This window comes from Gambusia affinis, linkage group LG04 (assembly GCF_019740435.1).
Source record: "Gambusia affinis linkage group LG04, SWU_Gaff_1.0, whole genome shotgun sequence".
NCBI classification, from domain to species: domain Eukaryota; kingdom Metazoa; phylum Chordata; class Actinopteri; order Cyprinodontiformes; family Poeciliidae; genus Gambusia; species Gambusia affinis.
Window position 1 is genome coordinate 26,746,147 of NC_057871.1, and position 20,114 is coordinate 26,766,260.

Here is a 20,114-nt window from a genome sequence, read left to right on the forward strand (position 1 = left end):
CTCACCAAATGTATTGAGCAGATTAATGTCTGGATGGGCCAAAATTTTCTCCAACTAAATAAAAACAAAACTGAAATATTAGTGTTTGGACCAAAAGAGCATAGATTAAGTATAATCCCCAACTTCAATCCATTGGATTAAAATGCTCTGATGAAGCCAAGAATCTGGGGTAATCATGGATCCTGATCTGAACTTTAATAATCACATCAAATCTATCATAAAACATCATACTACCATCTAAAAACATTACAAAGTTAGACGACTCATGTCCCCACAAGACTTGAAAATTAGTTCACTTTTTTGTTTTTAGTAGACTCGATTACTGCAACGCTATTTTTACTGGATTATCAAAAAAGCAATAAGACAGCTCCAGCTTCTCCAGAATGCCGCTGCAAGAGTCCTGACTAAAACAAAAAGAGATCAGCATATCAGTCCAGTTCTAAGATCCCTGCACTGGCTACCCATTACTCAAAGAATAGACTTTAAAATCTCCTTAATGGTTTATAAAGTACTTCATAATAGAAACCCAGCCTACATTTCTGATCTTCTCCAATCATATATACCACTCAGACCTTTAAGATCATCACAATCAAACTTTCTAACTATTCCAAGAGTCAGAACCAAACATGGTGAAGCAGCTTTTAGTTTTTATGCTCCAACACTCTGGAATAAACTTCCTGCTCACTGTAAGACTGCCCCTACCTTGAGTTTATTTAAAACAAGGTTAAAAACCTTCTTATTTGACATTGCCTATTCTTAGATGTTTGTTTTTAACTATATTCAAACTGTAATATTTTATTTTGTACATTTTTAATCTGCTTGGGCTTTAATTTACTTTCTTTTTATTATCTTCTTGTTGTTTTTAACTTGTTTTGTACAAGCACTTTGAATTGTCCTTGGCTGAAAGGTGCTATATAAATAAAGTTGCCTTGCCTTGCCTTGCCTAATGAATTTTTATGATTTTTCCCCAATAGGCCGAAAGCAAGTGTTGCATGACTGAGAAGGAGAAGGGAAATTAGATTTATTTTTATTATTTTTGTATTAAAATACTAAATAATAACATGTATTAATATTTATGAAACCTCTAGAGATTCACATATTATTCTATTATTCTTCGGATAGTTCCTATTAAGGCATCTTTTAAGGTTTGACACAGACTCTAAATTCAATTTCGGTCTGGACTTTGAGTCAAGCCATTTTTAAAAAAATCAATAGACTTTCATCTAAATTGTTTAATTTAATCTCTGGCTGTATGTTTTGGGTTTTCTGTACAGCATTGCCCTGTATTTAGCACCATCCATTTTCCCATTAAGTCTGGGACTGCAACTAGACAAAACGGAGGCTATAACTTCTCTACCAAAGCGCTGCTGTTGGGAAGAAGAAGGAGAAGAAGAAGTGTGGCTTTACCTGAAATCCCGATGTCGGCCAACACGGCCTTCTTCCGGTCTTTTACGCTGCTGATCTGAGGAAAGTAGACGTCCAGAACCAGGAAGGCGACGCAGCAGAGAAAGGCCATGGAGCCCATGAACACGCCGTAGTTACAGGCGTTCTGGTTGCGGTTGAAGATGCAGTACTCCTCCACTTCATCGGGCCGGTTGATGTAGCCCTCGTTGGCGATGCAGCCGAAGATCACGATGGAGAAGAGCTGGAGAGGAAGAGACGAGAAGAGCTAGAGGTAAAAACCGGGAGACGTGCAGGGAGAAACAAAAAGGAGCTACGAGCAGGAAGTCGTTAAAAACACTGAAAAAAATTGGAACTGAAATAATAAGGACTAGTGTGTTCTGCACAGTTTTTAATCATAAAACATGAAGAAATAGTATTAGATTTTTTTAAAAATAAATAAATCAGTTTTTACACAATATCTACATTGGATTTCTGCAGCAAAATAAAATTAATTGGGAAAAAAAATGAGAATTTTTTAAAAATTCCTTCTTCATTTATCATTTGGTTCCAAGCTATCTGCTGCTTTCCTCTCCATCATCAAACAATACGCAATTTAAAACTATATATTCATCCTCTTTTTGAGTTTTTTTTTTTTTTTTTTCCAAAGTCTTGGAAATAAAAATAAAATTGTGCCTTCATTTCTTTACTCTTCATTTTTGAGGGCTAGATTTATAAAATCTATAACGTATCCATCTTAAAAAAAGTAAAGTTCTGGGCGCATTTTACTCAGAGGGAAAATGAATTAAAAGGGAGTTGTTCCTCTCCACCGTCACCTCATGCTTGCTCAAGAGTACGTCGCAGGTTGTATTTAACAACCAACAAACCAAGACAGACTAAATCTGTTCATTATTTGAACACGTGGCCATTTGTGATCAACTTAATATGACAGTATTGTATTGTAACTGGATTGAATGGAGCTGCTTACAGTTAAAACTCGAATCAAACTGTATTTGTCTTTTATTCATTTTGTAGTAAATTTGCTGACAATCATGATTTTCAGCAAGTTTGACAATTTACACACATTTTAAATGCAAGTAAAAAACATAAAGCTAGATAAACAAAGCACTCTTGCCATTGTCTGTAACGCTGCCAGTGCATTTCCAATGATAAATAGCATCCCACTCTGTGTCTGCTGCATCAATTTGGCTGCAGTATGAGGCTAAGTGCACTGGAGAAAAAAAAAAAGCAATTACAGACTTATTTTCTGATGATTTTTCCCCCATCTTTGCTCCTGAAAAGCAAATAAAACAACAATGTTTCTTCCATAATTCCTCCTGCATCTTTTTTTCTCTCTCTCTCTTTTTTTTTCCATTTCCCAAAAGGACAGACGATACAACAGGCTACAAAATGGAGTCAATACTAAGAGCAGGTTACTAAGATACCATCTAATCCCCCCTCTCTGCTCACTTCCACGGTGCAGCGTCGCAGAAACGCCCTTGTCAATATGAGACCACACATACAAACAAACAGGATCCCACAACCCACCTTTATTTTTTATGTCATTTTTTTTTGTTTATTTTTAGCAGCCAGACTCATACTCCTGTTGATAAAAGCAGATCAGACAAACTCCATCCAGCTGTCAAACCTCAGAGCAAACCTCCCGGGAGCTCGATGCGTCAGGTTGAAAGAGGATGTTGGTGGACTTTCCTGAGATGAGCGATGGACTCGTGAATACGACTGGGAGAGTGAAGCAGAGACAGAAAGTCGGAAGTGAACCTAGAGGTTGGCGAGTGGCTCAGTTTATTCAGCTGGTGTGTCGGTGTTTGAGTAGAGAATGACGGCAAAACAAAAGGAAAGAAAAAAAAAACCCACACAAAATTTCAGCACAGACACCAAGAGCTCATCTACTAATAAGCTCCATCAAAACCAAGCAGAACATTGGAGAACATTTGGAGTTCTGAACGGGACAACAGACGAACAGTTCATTATTAATTCATTCTGAGGCATTCATTCTTTTATTCTGTTATTAGACGGGACCTGGGCAGAGAGACACACAGGATCCAAAAAGCAATTCATTTATAGAAAAAGACATCAAAGTGACTTCTAGATGTGGTGAAGTCACTCATGATGTTTCTCATCTACTCAGGACAAACTGCAACATGAAGTGTGTCAATATTTCTAAGGTGAAACACTAAGCATGCACCGATGTGAAAATTTGGGCTGATATCAATATCCGATATTAATACTACTGTTATGGCCGATAACCCAATATTTATTGAAATTATATTTTATATGTTAAATGTATATATTCCTTTACACTTTTGACATCATGTAAAAGCAACCACATTGTCTACTTTGCACCCCCACAATCCTGTGTTTCATCACCGTCACGTGACTCAGGACGCACCAATATGAAAATTTAGGACAATATCGATATCCGATATTAATAATGCTGCCATGGCCGATAACCAATATTTACAAATATTGTGCATCTCTATTCATATATATATTTCACCTCCCTTCTGACACTTAAAAAAAAAAAAAAAAAATGTCAAGAAGACGAAAATAAATGCTGTTGGTTGTTAATAAATTAATTTATTGGTTCGATGCCGATATGCAAAAAAAAAATTGCTATTATCAGCAGATACCGATGTTGGCGCCGATGTTTTTATTAACGAACAAAAACATCATGCCCAAGCGCCGCCCTCTCCTGAAACACATACACAAATGGAAACAAGACTGGAATAAACATTGTCTCTGAATATGGCAAGTTTTAGTTAACGGGCCGACACCGATACGTTGAAAAAAACGACTAACATTGTCCAATACCGATGTTACGGCTACTCTTGCATGCAAACAGGTTTCCAAAAATCAAAAGGTGCCAGAGTAGTTTCTAGACTCATCCAAAACAAAAAGCATGTGCAGAGAGTTTTCTGGTTGCAAAATGTGAGCTTTCTTTACCTATAAAAATAACAGAAATATTCTCCGAGTTGACTTCCAAAAAATGTAAATATAACTCCTCACTCCTTAACCAAACAATCAGATCAATCACAGCAGCTGGTTCTGCTTGTTAATCACAGCAGGAGGCTGACTGACAAGGAGGTGGGTCTAAGCACAAAAAATGAAGAAATAAATAACAATAGATCTACCATTCACATAACTTTTATCTGTAACATTAATAAATTAGCAAAAATAATTTAATCTAATTCTTTATAGGTTCCAACAACTGATGTTGATGTTGCTATTTCGAGGATCACAATGGAAAACCTAAAAAAAAAAAAAAGAGTTCGGACTAAACCCAAAATTGTTTAATATGTTGTGTTTGGGTGAAGTGCTATTCCTGAAGTAGTTGCAGGTCAGCTCAGAACAATATAAATCAAAAATACGAGTGGCCCTGCAAAGAAAATATGAACATAATAGTGACTTTTAATAGTTTAAAGGAGTCATTTAGAAAGAAAATGCTGAATAAAAGTAAAAATGAAATAAAGTTGCACTATGTTCACATGAATAACTCGAGTTGACACTGTGTGCTCTTAATTTTATAAACTGAGAGAAGAATTTCTTTCAAGATTGCTGGTAGTAATAAAGCATTTAACAACACTAATAACTAAGCAGTAAAAAAATAACGGATAACTGATTTAGTGTATAGAGTTGAGCTGAGTCAAGGTACACAATACAGTTGAAACCAGAAGTTTACGTACAACAAATAAGGAGATGGAAATCTCTAAAAAATGTTCTTGAAATGTTTTATGGCATTTCATATAAATAATTACCAAATATAAATAATTTTTGTAATTCTAATTGGCTAAAAACAGGTGAAGTTTGGTCTGATTTTTTTATTCATTTTTTTCCCACCAGGGGGTCCTTTTTGTGGGCTCTAGTGTCCCTTATACCACAGTAGGCTGACAGGAAAGGGGGGAAGACATGCGGCAAATGTCGTCGGGTCCGGGAATCAAACCCGCGACAGCCGCATCGAGGACTGAAGGCCTCCAAACGTGGGGCGTGCTACCCTCTACTCTACCGGAGCACGCGCCAGTTTGATCTGATTTAACTTCAGAGATAAAGGAAAAAATGTGTATGTGTCTTTTTTTATTCTGTGTATGTAAATATCTGGTTTCAACTGAAGCCAGTAGAAATGGGTCGTTTTAAAAAAAAAAATCATAAATAATATGGTTGTTTTTATTCCTAAACGTTAATTGGCAATAATTCTGACCATTTACCTTAAAAATTTAACTTCTGGGAATGTCTTGCATGTAACTCAATTGATTATATGCTTCATAACACTGAGAAAGACATTTTTGACTGAAATCTATTAGTAACCGATAAAGTAATAACCAAACGGTTCACAATTATACAGTATGTTCGCAAAATGCTTTCTCATTTATTCCAGTTTGACTGAAGAAAGAGGGAATATATTTCCAATCATTTCAATACTGGAGGAGTTAGTCAGTGAGTACGTTTCCCTCCGTATCTCCCTCGCTCTCGCTGTTTGTTGGATGAAACTGACACCTGACTCCCTCACATCGACATAATGTCTTTTTCATTAGGGATGGAGAGGATGACGAGATTGCGGAAAGAATGCAGGGATTGTGGAGGCAGAAGGAATATGGAGGTGGTGCTATTTTTAGCACGCCTTCATCATGGCTTCGTCCTTCCCTCCCTCCCCCACGTCGTTTTCTCCCATCGCCCCTTGTTACTGGCCTCGCCTCTGCCCACAAGCATTCTTGAGAAGAATGAGTGCGCTTCGTCACACAGATACATGCAGCTAAATCGCACGCTCGCTGCATCCACTGCTTCACAGAGAAAACACAAAGTCACAAGTACCAATATATTTCCCTCCTCCCCTCTTACGCTATTCAGGACGTTGCATGATGTCAGACGGAACGGAGAAAACACAAGAAAATAGTCAATTTACTAAGACAATTTGAAGATTTCAACCTCAAACATTGCTAACTGGGCCACTTTTACACTAGCCTGTTTGCTTGCTAGCTAGCTAGAATATATTTTTGGAGATATTTTGGATATATTTGGACAAATATATCCAAAGTATAAAGCTAATCAATATAATTAACTCACTAAACATAATTATGTTGATAAGAAACTTAAGATTTAACAAAGAAGTAAAGTGGGTTGGACTTTATAAAAGTACGAACTGTTCATTCATGCTAATGCCAGGGCTTTAGGTATCAGAGCTTACCTAAACTTCTGATACTTTAGGTATCAGAAGCTAATGCTTTTAAGGAAAAATTGCTACTCTAAAAACACTTGAGCAATGTTTAGGAAAGAAATGATTTGAAAACGATATATTTTTTAACAGTAACTTCACTTTTTTCCCCATGTGGAATCAAGGAAGAACTTAGATGCTTCAAAAGTTTCAAAATGGTGACATGCTAATTAGCATAGCCTCTCTGACTCCAAGAATAGGACGTGTTTTTGTTAGATTTTACAGTATGGGGTGTAAAGGGGGCTTGCTAGGGAGGAGGGGGCAGCAGTTCAAACAGTAAAGATGCACACAACGGTTTTGATTGAAGACAGAGGCTGGACCGCAGATGCAATAAGCCAAGACTGGCCTAAAGCCGACCTGTATAAAGCAATTAAACCACATCTTTTTCCTGCTAATGTTCATCCGCTGGACAACAAGATAGACTACAGCTGTAAACAAATATGGAGTTTATCCACATTTTTCCTGGTGGAGTTACTGTAGGAATGCTCATGTGTGCAACCTCTCTTCAGAGAGCAAAAGTTGCAATAAAACAGTTGGTTTGGACGGCTGATTTTGTACAGAGAGTTGTATCTTTGACATAAGTGATAGGTAGTTCAGCTAAATGTTTTCTCTTTTGTTTGCTGTGATCATCATTCATGACACACGTCGCTGGAAAGGTCAGACATGGACAATGACCATATAAAGCTAAATTTGTTGTGTGTGTTAAACAGGCCCCCAAAGTGAGAGAGGATTGTCTCTGCAGGAATCACAACAAACGTGGCATCTAAACCAGGGGTGGGAATAAAAATTTTTACCGGCCCCTCAGACATTTCACCAGCCACTGTTTTTTCTCTCTTTCTATTACAAACCCCACAAGAACAAGCAAATTATAGAAAATATATAATTTATTTTTAACTCTATGAAAACCAATTTACTGACAATAAGTTTACCATACAGATGTATATATACAGAATAATTTAACATAAAGCATGGACACATTAACAGGGTTGTAGTGCAATAAGTTAATTTGAAGTAATTACTAACGGCAAACTTTAACTACACAACCCTAACATTCTTGCAATCATATGTTGAACATTTCCACATTTTGGCAACAACTCTCCCTGATTTATGTGTTTATGTGTCTAGTCATTTTAAAAATATTTTTAAATTGTATCAATTGCTGTTTTCTGTTTCATTTGTTTTCTCTTACTTATTACGTTTTCTAGAGAAATGAACAATTATTACTAAAATATCTCAGAACGTGTTCATTATTAATCCCACAGGCCATCGTCATTCTTGTGTTTCTCTAGAGTTTGTCTTACTACCTGGAGCTTAGTGTTAGCTTCCTCCTCACACACACACCTGCCTTCTTGCCTGCATGAAACATTTTCTTCACCAAGAAGAAAAAGCTCAATGTCCGTCAATAAAATCAACAGTAAATGCTTCAGTCTGGACTCCAGACGGTCAGTCCTCCCCTGGACAGAAGTTCAAACTGAATGCAGCTTTTTCTTTTTCGTTTTTTTTTTCCTGGTCAAATTGTCAACCCGCCACTGTGGCGGTGCTAATTTCCACCCCTGATCTAAACTGGAAACAACCATCAAAACTTTATTTGTCTATTCTTTTCTCCTTTCATCTTGTCTTCTTAACTCATAACGAAAACATTTGACAAGAAAATGCTGTTTTGTTTTACTCATACATATACAGAGTAGAAAGCATTGTTGTTTAAAACTTGGAGATTTTAAAGTTGTCTTTTATATGAAAAACCTTACACCACAGCTGATTGGGATCACATGAGTGGATAAACTAATTCACTTTGTCCCCCTTTTCATTTTCTGCTTCACCACAATTCCCTCCTTTAACCAAAATGATTCAGGTTTTGGTCACAAAACCGATATGAAAACAGCGCACAAAATCATTAATTAGACACAAAGACTATTTTTCATATCACATTATCTCATTATTGTTTTAGTTCACACAGTGACAATGGCTACATTTTTGTATTCTGAAAAAAAGTTGGTCAAAAGAAGCGTCAAAAATCGAGAAACTGACATTTTGGTTCAGTTCAAGTCACATTTTACATGATCACCCCACAACAACATTTGACAAATGATGACTAAGGATTGTTTTCAACCTAAAAAAAAAATTGAACACACTGAAATATATGTTGTGGGGTTTCTGAGAAGGATGCTAAAGAAGTTAGTCAGTTCTCTTATCGAGGACAGTCAGACCTGGAGGGCAACTGGTGTAATGCCACACTTTAGTTTTTCGGCTAGTCCCTTCAGTAATTCCTCCAGGAGTTAAGCTTACCACCAGGGACTCCCTACTCTCCACATTCCTTCAGTTTCCTAATTCTTACTTTTTCTACCTGCTCCATTAACACATCCATAAGCCCCATAAATATTCTTATCAGATACCGGTTGATTTATGCATGGTCTAGTTAAGGGGTGGGCAATCCTGGTCCACGAGGGCCGGTGTCCTGCAACTTCTAGATGTATTTCTACTTCAACACATCTGAGAAAAATTATGAGGTCATTAGCAGGACTCTGGAGAAGTGTGTTGGAGGCCCCGGCCGTGTTTCAGGTGTGTTGGATCAGGGAGACTCTGAGAGTTGCAGGACACCGACCCTCCAGGACCAGGATTGCCCACCCGTGGCTATATTGCCAGAAGTCTTGAACCATTGAATTCATGTGTTCAGTTCACTTCCATGACCATAGAGGTGTAAAGTGAAGCATTTAGTGATTAGGACTGCTTCAACTGAAATTTGTGAGGAGCTGAGCTGATCTCAGAAGCTCATTAAACTTTTGGTTATGGTTTGGCAATGGCAGTGGATGAAGCCATTTAGTCTGTATCGGCCATGCTTTTAAAACATTAGGTGATTAAAATTGGAACAATAGGAATAGGTAAGAAACTTTATTGCTGGCAAAGAAGTAGTGGCCCCCTTCCCCACGGAGTTGCTTACAGCGCACGCAACTTCCTGTAAGCTTAATCGAACTCCTGCATCACATACACCACGGCCAAAAAAATAGTGACTGGGTAAAGTTAAATCTAATCATTTAAAACTTCAACAGAGTCCACGCCTCCTGCAAGCAGTTGTTTCTCAATAGCCGATGCTCCAGACCCTTTGTACGAAGGATGGTTTTCACCAGATTTTCACTTCTACTTTTAACTGCTTTGCTATTCAGCAGGGGTGTAAAAAAAAAAATAAAAATCATCTGACACCTTCACATTCTTCACTTGGTTAGTGAAAGTTAAGTATGGCTATGAGTGTGTGACTGTCTTTTTGTGCATTTGGAAAGTGGATCCTGCCCTGATCTGCAGAGAGATCACAAGGCTTTAGGAGGTGAAGAAAAAGCATGTGGGCTTCTGATCTTGTGACCACTGGAGGGTCACATACAAATTCCACTTAAAGGATGCCGACTGCTGCGACTGTGCGTCCATGCATGTGTGGACAGGCTTGTGAAACTGTGTGCAATGCATGCCTCAGTGCATTTCTACTGTTCCTTGTTTTTGACGACATTTCTGTGTAAGATTTTTTGTATTTTTGTAACTTACAGATTAACTGATTAACTCATTTCTAAATATAAAAATCAAAAGAGCCCAGTCTGTCACGAGTGATTTAAACTAATGCTGCAATGGATTGAGGAGCTTTGGGATACATCACACAGTGAAGACAATTTACAAAAAAAGAGGCCAATCTAATCATGGGACTGTGACAGAAACAGCTTACCACATGATATGGACAGTAGTATTGCTTCTTATTTCAACGATTTATCAAAATAGAAGTCTGCCAATTTAATAAATTAATTCCCATTGGTTATATACATAAAGCTCTGGAAAAAATTTAACAGGCGCTTAAAATGATCAGTTTCTCTGATTTGACCTTTTACAGGTTTATGTTTGAGTAAAATGAACATTGTTCTTTTATTCTATGAACTACTGACAACAAACAAACATTTGGTATTTATTTGCAGAAAATGAGAAATGGTCAAACTAATGAAACAGATGCAGTGCTTTCAGACTTCAAATAATGCAAAGAAAACAAGTTAATATTCATTTAGGAACAACAACACTGATGTTTTAACTTTTAAAGAGTTCAGAAATCTATATTTGGTGGAATACTGAGTATTTCTCAGTACTGTGGGTTCTTTGCTTTTTCCAGAGCTGTAGGTAGGAAATGATTTGTTTACATGTGCAAGTAAACTGGTGAAGCTGTCCCAGAACTGATATAATGTAATTTATGTTTGAATATTTTCAATTTTAAGAAAGTTTCAATAATTGCCCAATATTTTCTTAACCCTATTCTTGTCATGTTTCAGGGAAACAAAGACTCAGAAGAGAAAAAAATTACACTTTCTTCCATTCACCAGCAAAACCAAAAGTTTCACAAAAAACTTTTAAGATTTTTACGGCACTAAATACAAAAAATACTGAAAAAATACATTTGCAGTTAGTTGGCTGATAGGGTTTGCACTCCCTGTATGTGCGTGAGTTTGTTTGTGCAGCTCCTACATTACTGGATGCTGCAGAGCGTTGTCCTGGGCTGGGGATACCTGCCGTCGCCATGGCAGCAGCAGCTCGCGTAACGAGAGTGAGAGCGGCAGAGACAGGAGGACCTGTCAAAATACAATTCAAGGAGAGCCGCCGCAGTATCAAGGGGACGCAATGAGACAGGCACATATAAAGACAAGTCCAGGTCCCACCAGCTCACATGACCTCTCATCCACTGGATTGAGTCACTTTTCACTAGTGATGTTACGTGATGAGCCGAGGCTTCGAGGCGTGTGTCGAGTAATGGAGGGGGCGTTTCAGTAAAGCGCGTATCGAGGCTTGCTTCATTTAGGGGAGGAGCCGAAAACGATGACGTCCGAAGCCTCGCTGCCCGGCTGTACCACGTGACTGCTTCGGGAAGTGGCTCAGATTTTGGCGCGGGGTTTATAAACCCCACAGGCTCCATTCAAAATGTGGGTTGTTGTAGGCGAGTTGCGGTCAGTTGAGAGAGTGGATAGAGTTTTGATAGTTTGGATTGTGGTTATTTAGTTTGAGACAGGTAGGGAGAATAAATAAATAAACACTACAACTTCCCCCACCCAATAGGGCAGTTTCACTAGGAAGTCATAGGAAAGCACGGGCCGCCGCACGTCGTCCACAACTCTTCGTCCTCTGAGAGAGAGAGAGAGAGAGACAGAAACAGAGACAGAGAGACACAGATACAGAAAGGGGGAGAGAAAAAAGACACAGGCAAAGAGAGAGAGAAAGATATATAGATCTAGAGATAGAGAGAAACAGAAAAATAAAAAATAGATATTTACAGAGAGAAAGAGATAGATACATACAGACAGAAAAAGAGAGAGAAAGAGAGAGAGAAAGATATATAGAGATAGAGAGAAAAAAAATATATATATACAGAGAGAGGGAGACACAGAGAAAGGAAAAAAGAGAAAATCCTATCCTGTCCCACAGCTATCCTATTTTTAATTTTAATTTTAATTCTAATATTAAGGATACGTGAGTTTTCACCACTTGATTTAACTTGAGTTACCTTGAACTCCAATACCATCATCACACACATCATAAGCAGATTTGCTCTGGAATAAGCAAGGTATTGATCTAAATGAATTTTTCCCCCCTTCTCCCTTTATTTATTTTTCTGGGATTAATATTTAATGTTTTTAGACTTTATTATTTCAGGACTTATAATTGGGTTATTTATTTAATTTGAGCTTTTTACTAATAATCTCACTATTATAAATAGGATTGGTTAGTTAGTTTTAAAGTTCTTAATTTTTATATTAGGATTTTTAAGATAGCTGTGGGACAGGATAGGATTGTTTTGTATATATATTTCTCTCTATCTCTATCTCTATATATCTCTTTCTCTCTCTCTTTGTCTCTTTTTTTTCTTCACCTTTTGTGAAGTCATTCCCAAGAGCCATAATAGACAAAAATTCAATTCATCACACGTGTTAAGATACAGCTGGTTGTGATTATACACCTGGCCAGTAGGTGGTTTCGTGTGCACATGAAGCCTCAGTAAATGAACCCTTTCTCGAACCAGTTGGCTCAAGTGGTTCAATGCCTCATGAGGCTTCATCTCACCATCACTACTTTTCACACCACACATTGTGTCACACTGAAAGCCTTACTTTTAATTTAACTTCACTGAACGTTCGTGAAAGCGTGTCCTCTGTCTGGTCAGAAATAAAATCTGCATTTCCGCACCGCAGTGTTAATTTAGTACATTGGTTGTTTTTTTTTTTTTAGAAAGTCAGAGTGGTTAATCTTAGGCATTTTGTGCAAAGCAGTAATTGTTTTCTGGTAAATGTGTTTAAAGCTGAATGGGGAGGGGCATATACGGACAGATGCCGAGGAACTTGTGTGTCCCTTCTTGTTCAACTTTGAATCTTGGAATCTCTTCGAAATCAAGACCAGTTTTTCACACAAACACGTTGTATGCCTGTCAGGACTGGGTTTTCTCTGTTTTGATTTGAGTTTTTCTGTGTGTTTATTTTGGGTTTCTGTGTCTTGAGTCTCCGTGTTGTCCTGTCTACCCCTTGATTGTTCCCAGGTGTGTCTCGTTCCGTGATTACCCTTTGTGTATTTAATCCCACCTGTGTTCCTTGTCTAATCTGTCTCGTCTTCTAGTCCGTCTACTCATTGTCATGCCAGTTGCTACCAGTATGAGGACTGTTGCTGTCGCTCGCCTGTGCTGCCTGGATTAATTACCAGTTGCTACCAGAGTCAGAGCTGTTTGCTGTTACTCCTCTGTGCTGCCTTATTCATCATTAAAATCATCATTCTTTCACTCCAACCTGGGTCCTCAGCATCATCCTCCCCACCTCCTCCACCACAAATCATGACGTGCCAGTCTTTAAGTGTTATTCAGTAATCTATCAATTACTTCCACTTATGACTCTTAAGTGTATTTTAATCAATCTACATTTGATAATTAGCATCCTAATCTTTGCTGTGTTTAATCTTTATTGAGCAAATGTTACATGGTAATTACTCAAGAGAGATAATACAGTTTTGACTGTGGAACAACACCTTCTTTTTCTCCTTTTACTTACTTGATTTAATCATTGTATGTTGCCTTTTCTTCTCAGAAATCAGCCCAAACAAGCCGTTACCATTGCTCTGTGTGGCACTGTGGTGCTGGGCAGCCTAAAGATAGCACAATTTAAATGTGCCATTTCAGCGCTTCTTTACGAAGATGTCAAAGATCCTTTGTGATCAACAACACCAAACAATGTGGCCATTTGTATGGAATCTAAAGGTAGAACTCAGAGAGGTAGAAAAATAAACATTGCTTATTCTGCTAACGTCTAAGAACAAAATAAGAAACAATTAAAATCATGGTGAATACGTTTCTTCAAATCAGCAAAAAAACATGCAGTGCCGTATAGTCCTCTGACTACTTCCTGTCATCATCTTTTTTGTGGTTTGCCGCAGTAGCCACATCCGGTTATTGAAAAAGTTGCAGTTTGGCTAAATAAACCAACTTATTCATGCTAGCACCAAATATTTTTTATCAAAAAACTGGAGTTTTTTCCAAAATTGTTGTGTTTCCATTAAGTGAATCTACTTTTGAAATGCCAACTCAAGCAACTATATGGTCAGTGAAAACGCAGCTTCTGAGGATTCATTTTCAGAAAATACTACACCGAGGTACACGTCAATGTAAACGCCACAATGCTTGCTTAGTTCGCGCACACTCAACGCAAGCTTTCAAAACCGTGAGAAGAATTTCACAGTTTTTGAATGTCTCTGGAACGTATGTGATCATGTCTGGCTCAATCTCTAAATAACTTACGCTGATAAAACCTGAGTTAGAATTTTCGACATTCAGACATTCTTTAAAACACAGTTTAAGATTAACAAAACTTTTCTTTCTGTTTGTGAAAACACAAAAAGGGAGATTTAAAAGGCTGGTTTTTTATTTATTTTTTATTATTAAACAATGGTTGAGAATATTTTATGCTAATTCCATTCTTTACATCACATTTTATTTTAGTTTTTCAGTCTCATGAGCTGGATGTCTCTTTACAGCTTTAACTGTAACATGCTAAATGAGATTCAGATTTATTGCTTTGTTGTCAGGTGTAAACAGATCTATGTCAAGCTAAGCCTGTCCAGCAGGCAATAACAAACTGAAAACAGTAAGTGTAATTGCGTATGTGTCCTTTGGGGTAAAGGATGCATTTAGGTTCACCACAAAAGTTGGTAATAACTGGCTCTGATCCATACCAATCAGAGACGTTTAGGGTGTTATTGACACCGACCCGCTAAATTCCTAAATGTTCAGTTCACACCAAACTGATTGTTGCTGTGTTATTCATGACTAATAGCTGAAATTATGTGGATGCCTGACTAATAACAGCAGATCCAAGTGGGTTTGTATTCACGGTACGACCAAGCCACTGAAAGAGAGTCTGAATTCTGACTTGCTTACAACTTGACGGCGTGTGAGTTTAACACACTCCTGAGAAAATGTTCCATACTGCCCAGTGTTTGTCTGCATTGCTACAAATAACAAAGTCTCCTAGTATTTAAAATGCTAAAGCCTGCTAAAATTTAAATGCTGACTCATTTAGATTTGAGCAGGGACACAGTGCTTGTCTTTTCCCCACTTGTTACTTTAAGTGAGACCTGATATTATAGTTTTAGGTTTAACAATATACATACAGTACAGACCAAAAGTTTGGACACAACTGTGTGTCCAAACTTTTGGTCTGTACTGTATGTATATTTTAAGTGATGGATTCCTTGGATAGTCAGTGGAAAAAAAACAAGTATTTGGAGTTTGGCATCAGATAATAAATTATTATGGCAACAGTAATAGGAATTTGTGACATCCCAACTGTTTGTGGACGTGTACAAGTGAGACGTTTAAAATGCGTAGTCTAAAAGAATCCTCAGATGAACGGATGCTTTTCTGGCCGCATGGAACCAGAACAGTAACACAGTGCTGCCCTTTCCCCACTTGTTGCTGTACACTGCCGATCAACTGGCTCAAATATGGCTACTGTATTTCACTATACTTACAGGAAAAGAGCATTTTGGCTGCTTAGATCCGATGCTCACTAGGCGTTACTAGTGATGCGTTTCTGACCACGGATCACTTTTTTCAGTAACGAGTAATCTAACGCGTTGCTATTTCAAATCCAGTAGTCAGACTACAGTTTCTTATCAAAACCACTTTGCGTTTCTGTATGTTAGTGTTTTCTTTTGTAATTTGATTTTTTTTCCCTCCGTGCGACAGCAAACACAGTGCCATAACGCAGAACCTGGAGGCTGGGCCAGAGTGGGGTAGAACCCTAAAATCCTACTTGGAGTTTAGTGGAGAATAGTGGAACACTCAAAAAACATGCACAAATTACTAACCTTTTTTTTTGTACTGTTGTAACCATTAAACCATCTCCACTTCAGTTCAACCTTATAAGTAGAGATACATTGTTGTTACACAATAACTTACAATTAAGTTTTGGCAAAGATCAATGTGATTTTCACAAGTGGCGTAGCGTTGTTGTTAGCAGCTGTTGAAAGTAACTGAAAAAGTTACTTTAAATGTAACTTAGTTACTTTCCAAATCAAGCAATTAATAATCTAAGTTACTTTTTCAAGGAGTAATCAGTAATCCGATTAAAGTTACTTTTTCAAAGTAACTATGCCATCACTGTTAAAACGGTAGTGCTCATTCAATTTACATGTTTATGTATATTTCTTGTGCCTAACTAACCATATAATGCTAAGTAACAGGTGGGTAAGGTGCAGTGCTGGTTTCTTTAAAAAAAATAAAAAATTAAGAGTACAAACTGTATAAGTGAAGTTTGAAAATCTTGGTATACCTTGCTAGTGTAAGACTCGTGGATGTTCAGATACTGTGATTCTCCTTTGTAGAATAATCCACAGAAACAATTGAGCTCTTTCTCAGTGTCAAACATTTAATTTCTTTTCCGCTACTCAATCAGCTGTCACTGAACTCGCTCTTCTCCCCCATCCGGGGAGCCTTTCAAAATAAAACATTTCCAAAACATTTTACATTTTCATAACTCCAATTTTCACTCTTACACTAGCTAAGCAATGCCCATATAGCTAGATTTGGCTCTTAAGGACAGCAAGACGTCCTTATTGTATCTAAGCTTTAGATGCAATAGTTAAAAATACCAAACTTCCTGTGCATTTGTTTTGGAAAAAGAGAAGTTAAGCAGTTGAAGCAGTCGTGTGCTACAGCTTGTGCTGCACTGAGTTAATACTAAATATAAAAACACTTCAAGCACAAGGCTAAACTGAACATCCCATTTACATTTATAATGATTTGCTCCACTGGCAGAATTTCAGGAACTCTGTTCAAAGCAACAAAAGAAAAAAGATGGGGGAAATATCAGCGGAGTTCTTTCAAAACGCAGATCAAAGTAAAATCTGAGGCGGAAAGACGTTCTCTTTGCCTGTTAAGTCAGGTTGACAGTGTTTGGTTTGATCTTCATTTAAGGCTCCGATCATACGCAGGGTACCCTCTTTTCCATCTGTCACTATGTTTCCTGCCGTGCACCACAACATGCCTCACACACACCCACACACACTCATTATCACCTCCACAGTCAGCTCCCATGATGGCCAACAAGTGGGACATTGACAGCCCTCCACCGCCATTCATGAACTACTCTGGTCGTCCCTGTTTGATGTCCTCAGTCCAGGGACATTCAAGCAACAGACAGCTTCCTCCCCCACACACTGCAGCAGACTGAGCATCAACTCAAAACACCACAACTCCACCCGTGGCTGTTACCATGGAGACGAGTTGTTGCTCCGGTGACACTTTGGTGGCGGTGCATTTGATGACGGGCCAAAGAGACTCTGCGTACCTGTGTGTGAGCCCGATTAAAAACATTTAATGACCCGCGATGATGCGTTTTAACAACAACAAAATGTCTGATGAAATGATCAGCAGTTTACATTTTGATAACTAGTCAAATGAAACTTTGAACTTTGCGGGAAATAGAGCTAGTTTTCATTAGAAAAATGTTAGAATCTTTTGTGTCAATAATGAATTAATTTAATATAAATACTAATCAAATAATTAGAATATTGCACAGAAAGACTTTACAGCAACAGTGGGTCAGTTTCTAACTGAAGTGCAAAGCCTGCAATCATTTATTTCAAATATAACAATATCCGTTATTGTTATTCTCTATTGTAAGTATCCAGATTAGAATAACTGGACATGATAAATCAAAGATGTCAATAACTGATTTATTTATTTATTTATGTTACATTCTTAATAAACTAAAGATTTATTGTTTAATAGACAATGCCTCTCTATTTTGAAGTTAGAAGACATGCTAGTTGGGCTGGGAAACATAATTTGAAAATACAAAATCTGAGTATTTTTTTAATGTCAAATATGATTTTAAAGATTTTTTTTCCTTCACTTTTTCCCCCTTAAAAATAAATTTAAAAAATGATTGAAAAAAATTATTTCAAAATTTGCTTCTACAACAATCATTCTGCTTTTTTCTTGCCTTCCTGTCGTAAAGGATTTGTATGCTGCATCGCTACTACAGCAGCATATTTTCATTTTTTTTTAAGGGAATCAGTTTAAAATGCCTAAAACCACGTGTGTGCCACACTTGCAAGATTTTGACTTGCAAACAGTTTTGAAGATTTTGTCTCTTTTTGCAAACAGTAAGCGATAGAAGCCGAAGGACAGGGTCACGATTTGAATGAGCAAAATGTGGAATAGTTCAAAGGAGGAGCTCCTTTCCAAGGCCCTTTAAAGAGACACATTCTCAAAACGGGACACGAGTCAAATAGCTCATATTCAGGTACAAAGTTCTGACTAAAATATGTAATATTTATACGGCATACTTAAAGATGCAGCAAAAAGCATCACCCTGTGACTGGGGAAAATCAGGGCTGATTATGATATGCATCAGTGGGTAACCCCGTGACTTACCCTCACATGATATTCATGGGGAACAAGTTAACGGCACGAAGGCATACAACTTTCATAAAGCTGAAAGATTTACAAAACCAAGGTCAACATGATAAGGAACATCACGTCACATTCACATGAGATTTTACCAAAACATAAAGCAATTAGGGGGACAACTTCAAAGAGTACTTTTATTTATTTATTTTACCTGAAATGATACTAGAAAACATCAACTGCAGAAATTTATAAGCAATGACTAAAGAGTCTGGTTGAAATACTTTCTACCACACAATATTTTCCAGTTTTGCTTTGATTTGTTCTTAATTTGTCTCAAAGTGGATCTGAAAAGTGAACCTCACACACATTTATAAATCAATGCTTCCTCATCCAAAACATTTAACACCTTCCAAAGACATAACTCAGTAAAAAACAAATATATATTGCTAAGAGGCTAAGATGATGAACTCAGTGAAACCCCTTTGTACAAAGTAAGGATTTCTTTAAATTAGCAGGGTTTATTTTTAGCAGAAAATAAACCTTTGCGCTGCACATCATGATTAAGAGCAACTTAGTGTGAGAAATGACCATTAACACCTTGAATCACATGAAAAAGGATTGCTGAGATCAGATTCCTTTGGCTGCTGACCTAAAAAGCATCTTAAAAAGTTTCCCCAACTGTTGCCAGGCCTTTGATTAGTGCTGCTCCTCGGTGGTTTTGACAGAGCGCAGCTATTACTAAAACAAAAACTCTGAAAGCGGTTTATTCAGTTTAAATGTCATCATATTAAATATTAATACTAAATTAGAAGTCTTATACAATGGGCTTCTGCAGCAACAACAACCTATGGATACAGGAAAAGATGTAAATTGTAGTCACTTGTCCTTGACACCAAAGCGAACAAAAACAACGTAAAAAAAATGGTGGCAAGGACATTATTTGTGTCTTTGATTAAAATGTTTTAAAAGATTTTATTTTTTTTATGTTTTAGAAGAACTCACCAAAGAAGGCCTACACAACGTTATACATGCACAACCATAACAAATCCCACTTTTCACATCTGTCATCTCTGAGTTTTGCTTACCCACGACACGATGCGGAGAATGGTCTGAGGCTGCTGGAGGAAGGTGACAGGGTCGAAGGCTCCCCCGGCTTTCCCGGCTCCGTATGCCTGCATCCCCTCCATTGTCCTCCACCTCCTCTCTAGACAGCCGCCTCTCAGATGATTCCGTCTCCTTCCCCGCTGTGTGTGTGTGTGTGTCTGTGTGTGTGTGTTTTTTTTGTTGTTTTTTTTTGTTCAAAGGCACAAGGTAGGTGTAGAGAACCACCGGGTAGTCGACACGGAAAAATTTCCCCAATCCTGCTCCGGACTGATGCAAAAAAGAAAAAAATTAAAATTAAAAGCACTCGAGCGCGCAATATTCTTCTCCCTCGTTTGTCTTTACTTTGTGTTTTTGTTTATTCCGGCCAGGAGCTGAGCTGTTTGGATGGAGGTGTGTTTCAGTGTTTTGATGATGCTGTATTGCCCAGCCACGTGAACGCGCTTCGGTCGTCACGCCTTGAGCGAATCCTGTTATTTCTACGGGAGCGCCTACGCA

At 37.8% G+C, this 20,114-nt stretch overlaps 1 protein-coding gene across 2 annotated transcripts in view; it reads right to left on the bottom strand.

The window, feature by feature from the left end:
- LOC122830328 (synaptogyrin-1-like) overlaps positions 1 to 20,109 on the bottom strand; it is a 31,272-nt gene extending 11,163 nt beyond the window's left edge. Inside the window, exons 1-2 of one of the 2 annotated variants that reach the window (XM_044115595.1) lie at positions 19,601 to 20,109; positions 1,408 to 1,645 (exon numbers count right to left, since the gene is read on the bottom strand). In XM_044115595.1, the coding sequence (XP_043971530.1) occupies positions 1,408 to 1,645; positions 19,601 to 19,702 (340 nt within the window). In that variant the 5' untranslated portion in view covers positions 19,703 to 20,109. The remainder of the gene's footprint in view (positions 1 to 1,407; positions 1,646 to 19,600) is intronic. The other variant, XM_044115597.1, reaches the window with a different exon arrangement.
- Positions 20,110 to 20,114: the final 5 nt, after the last annotated feature.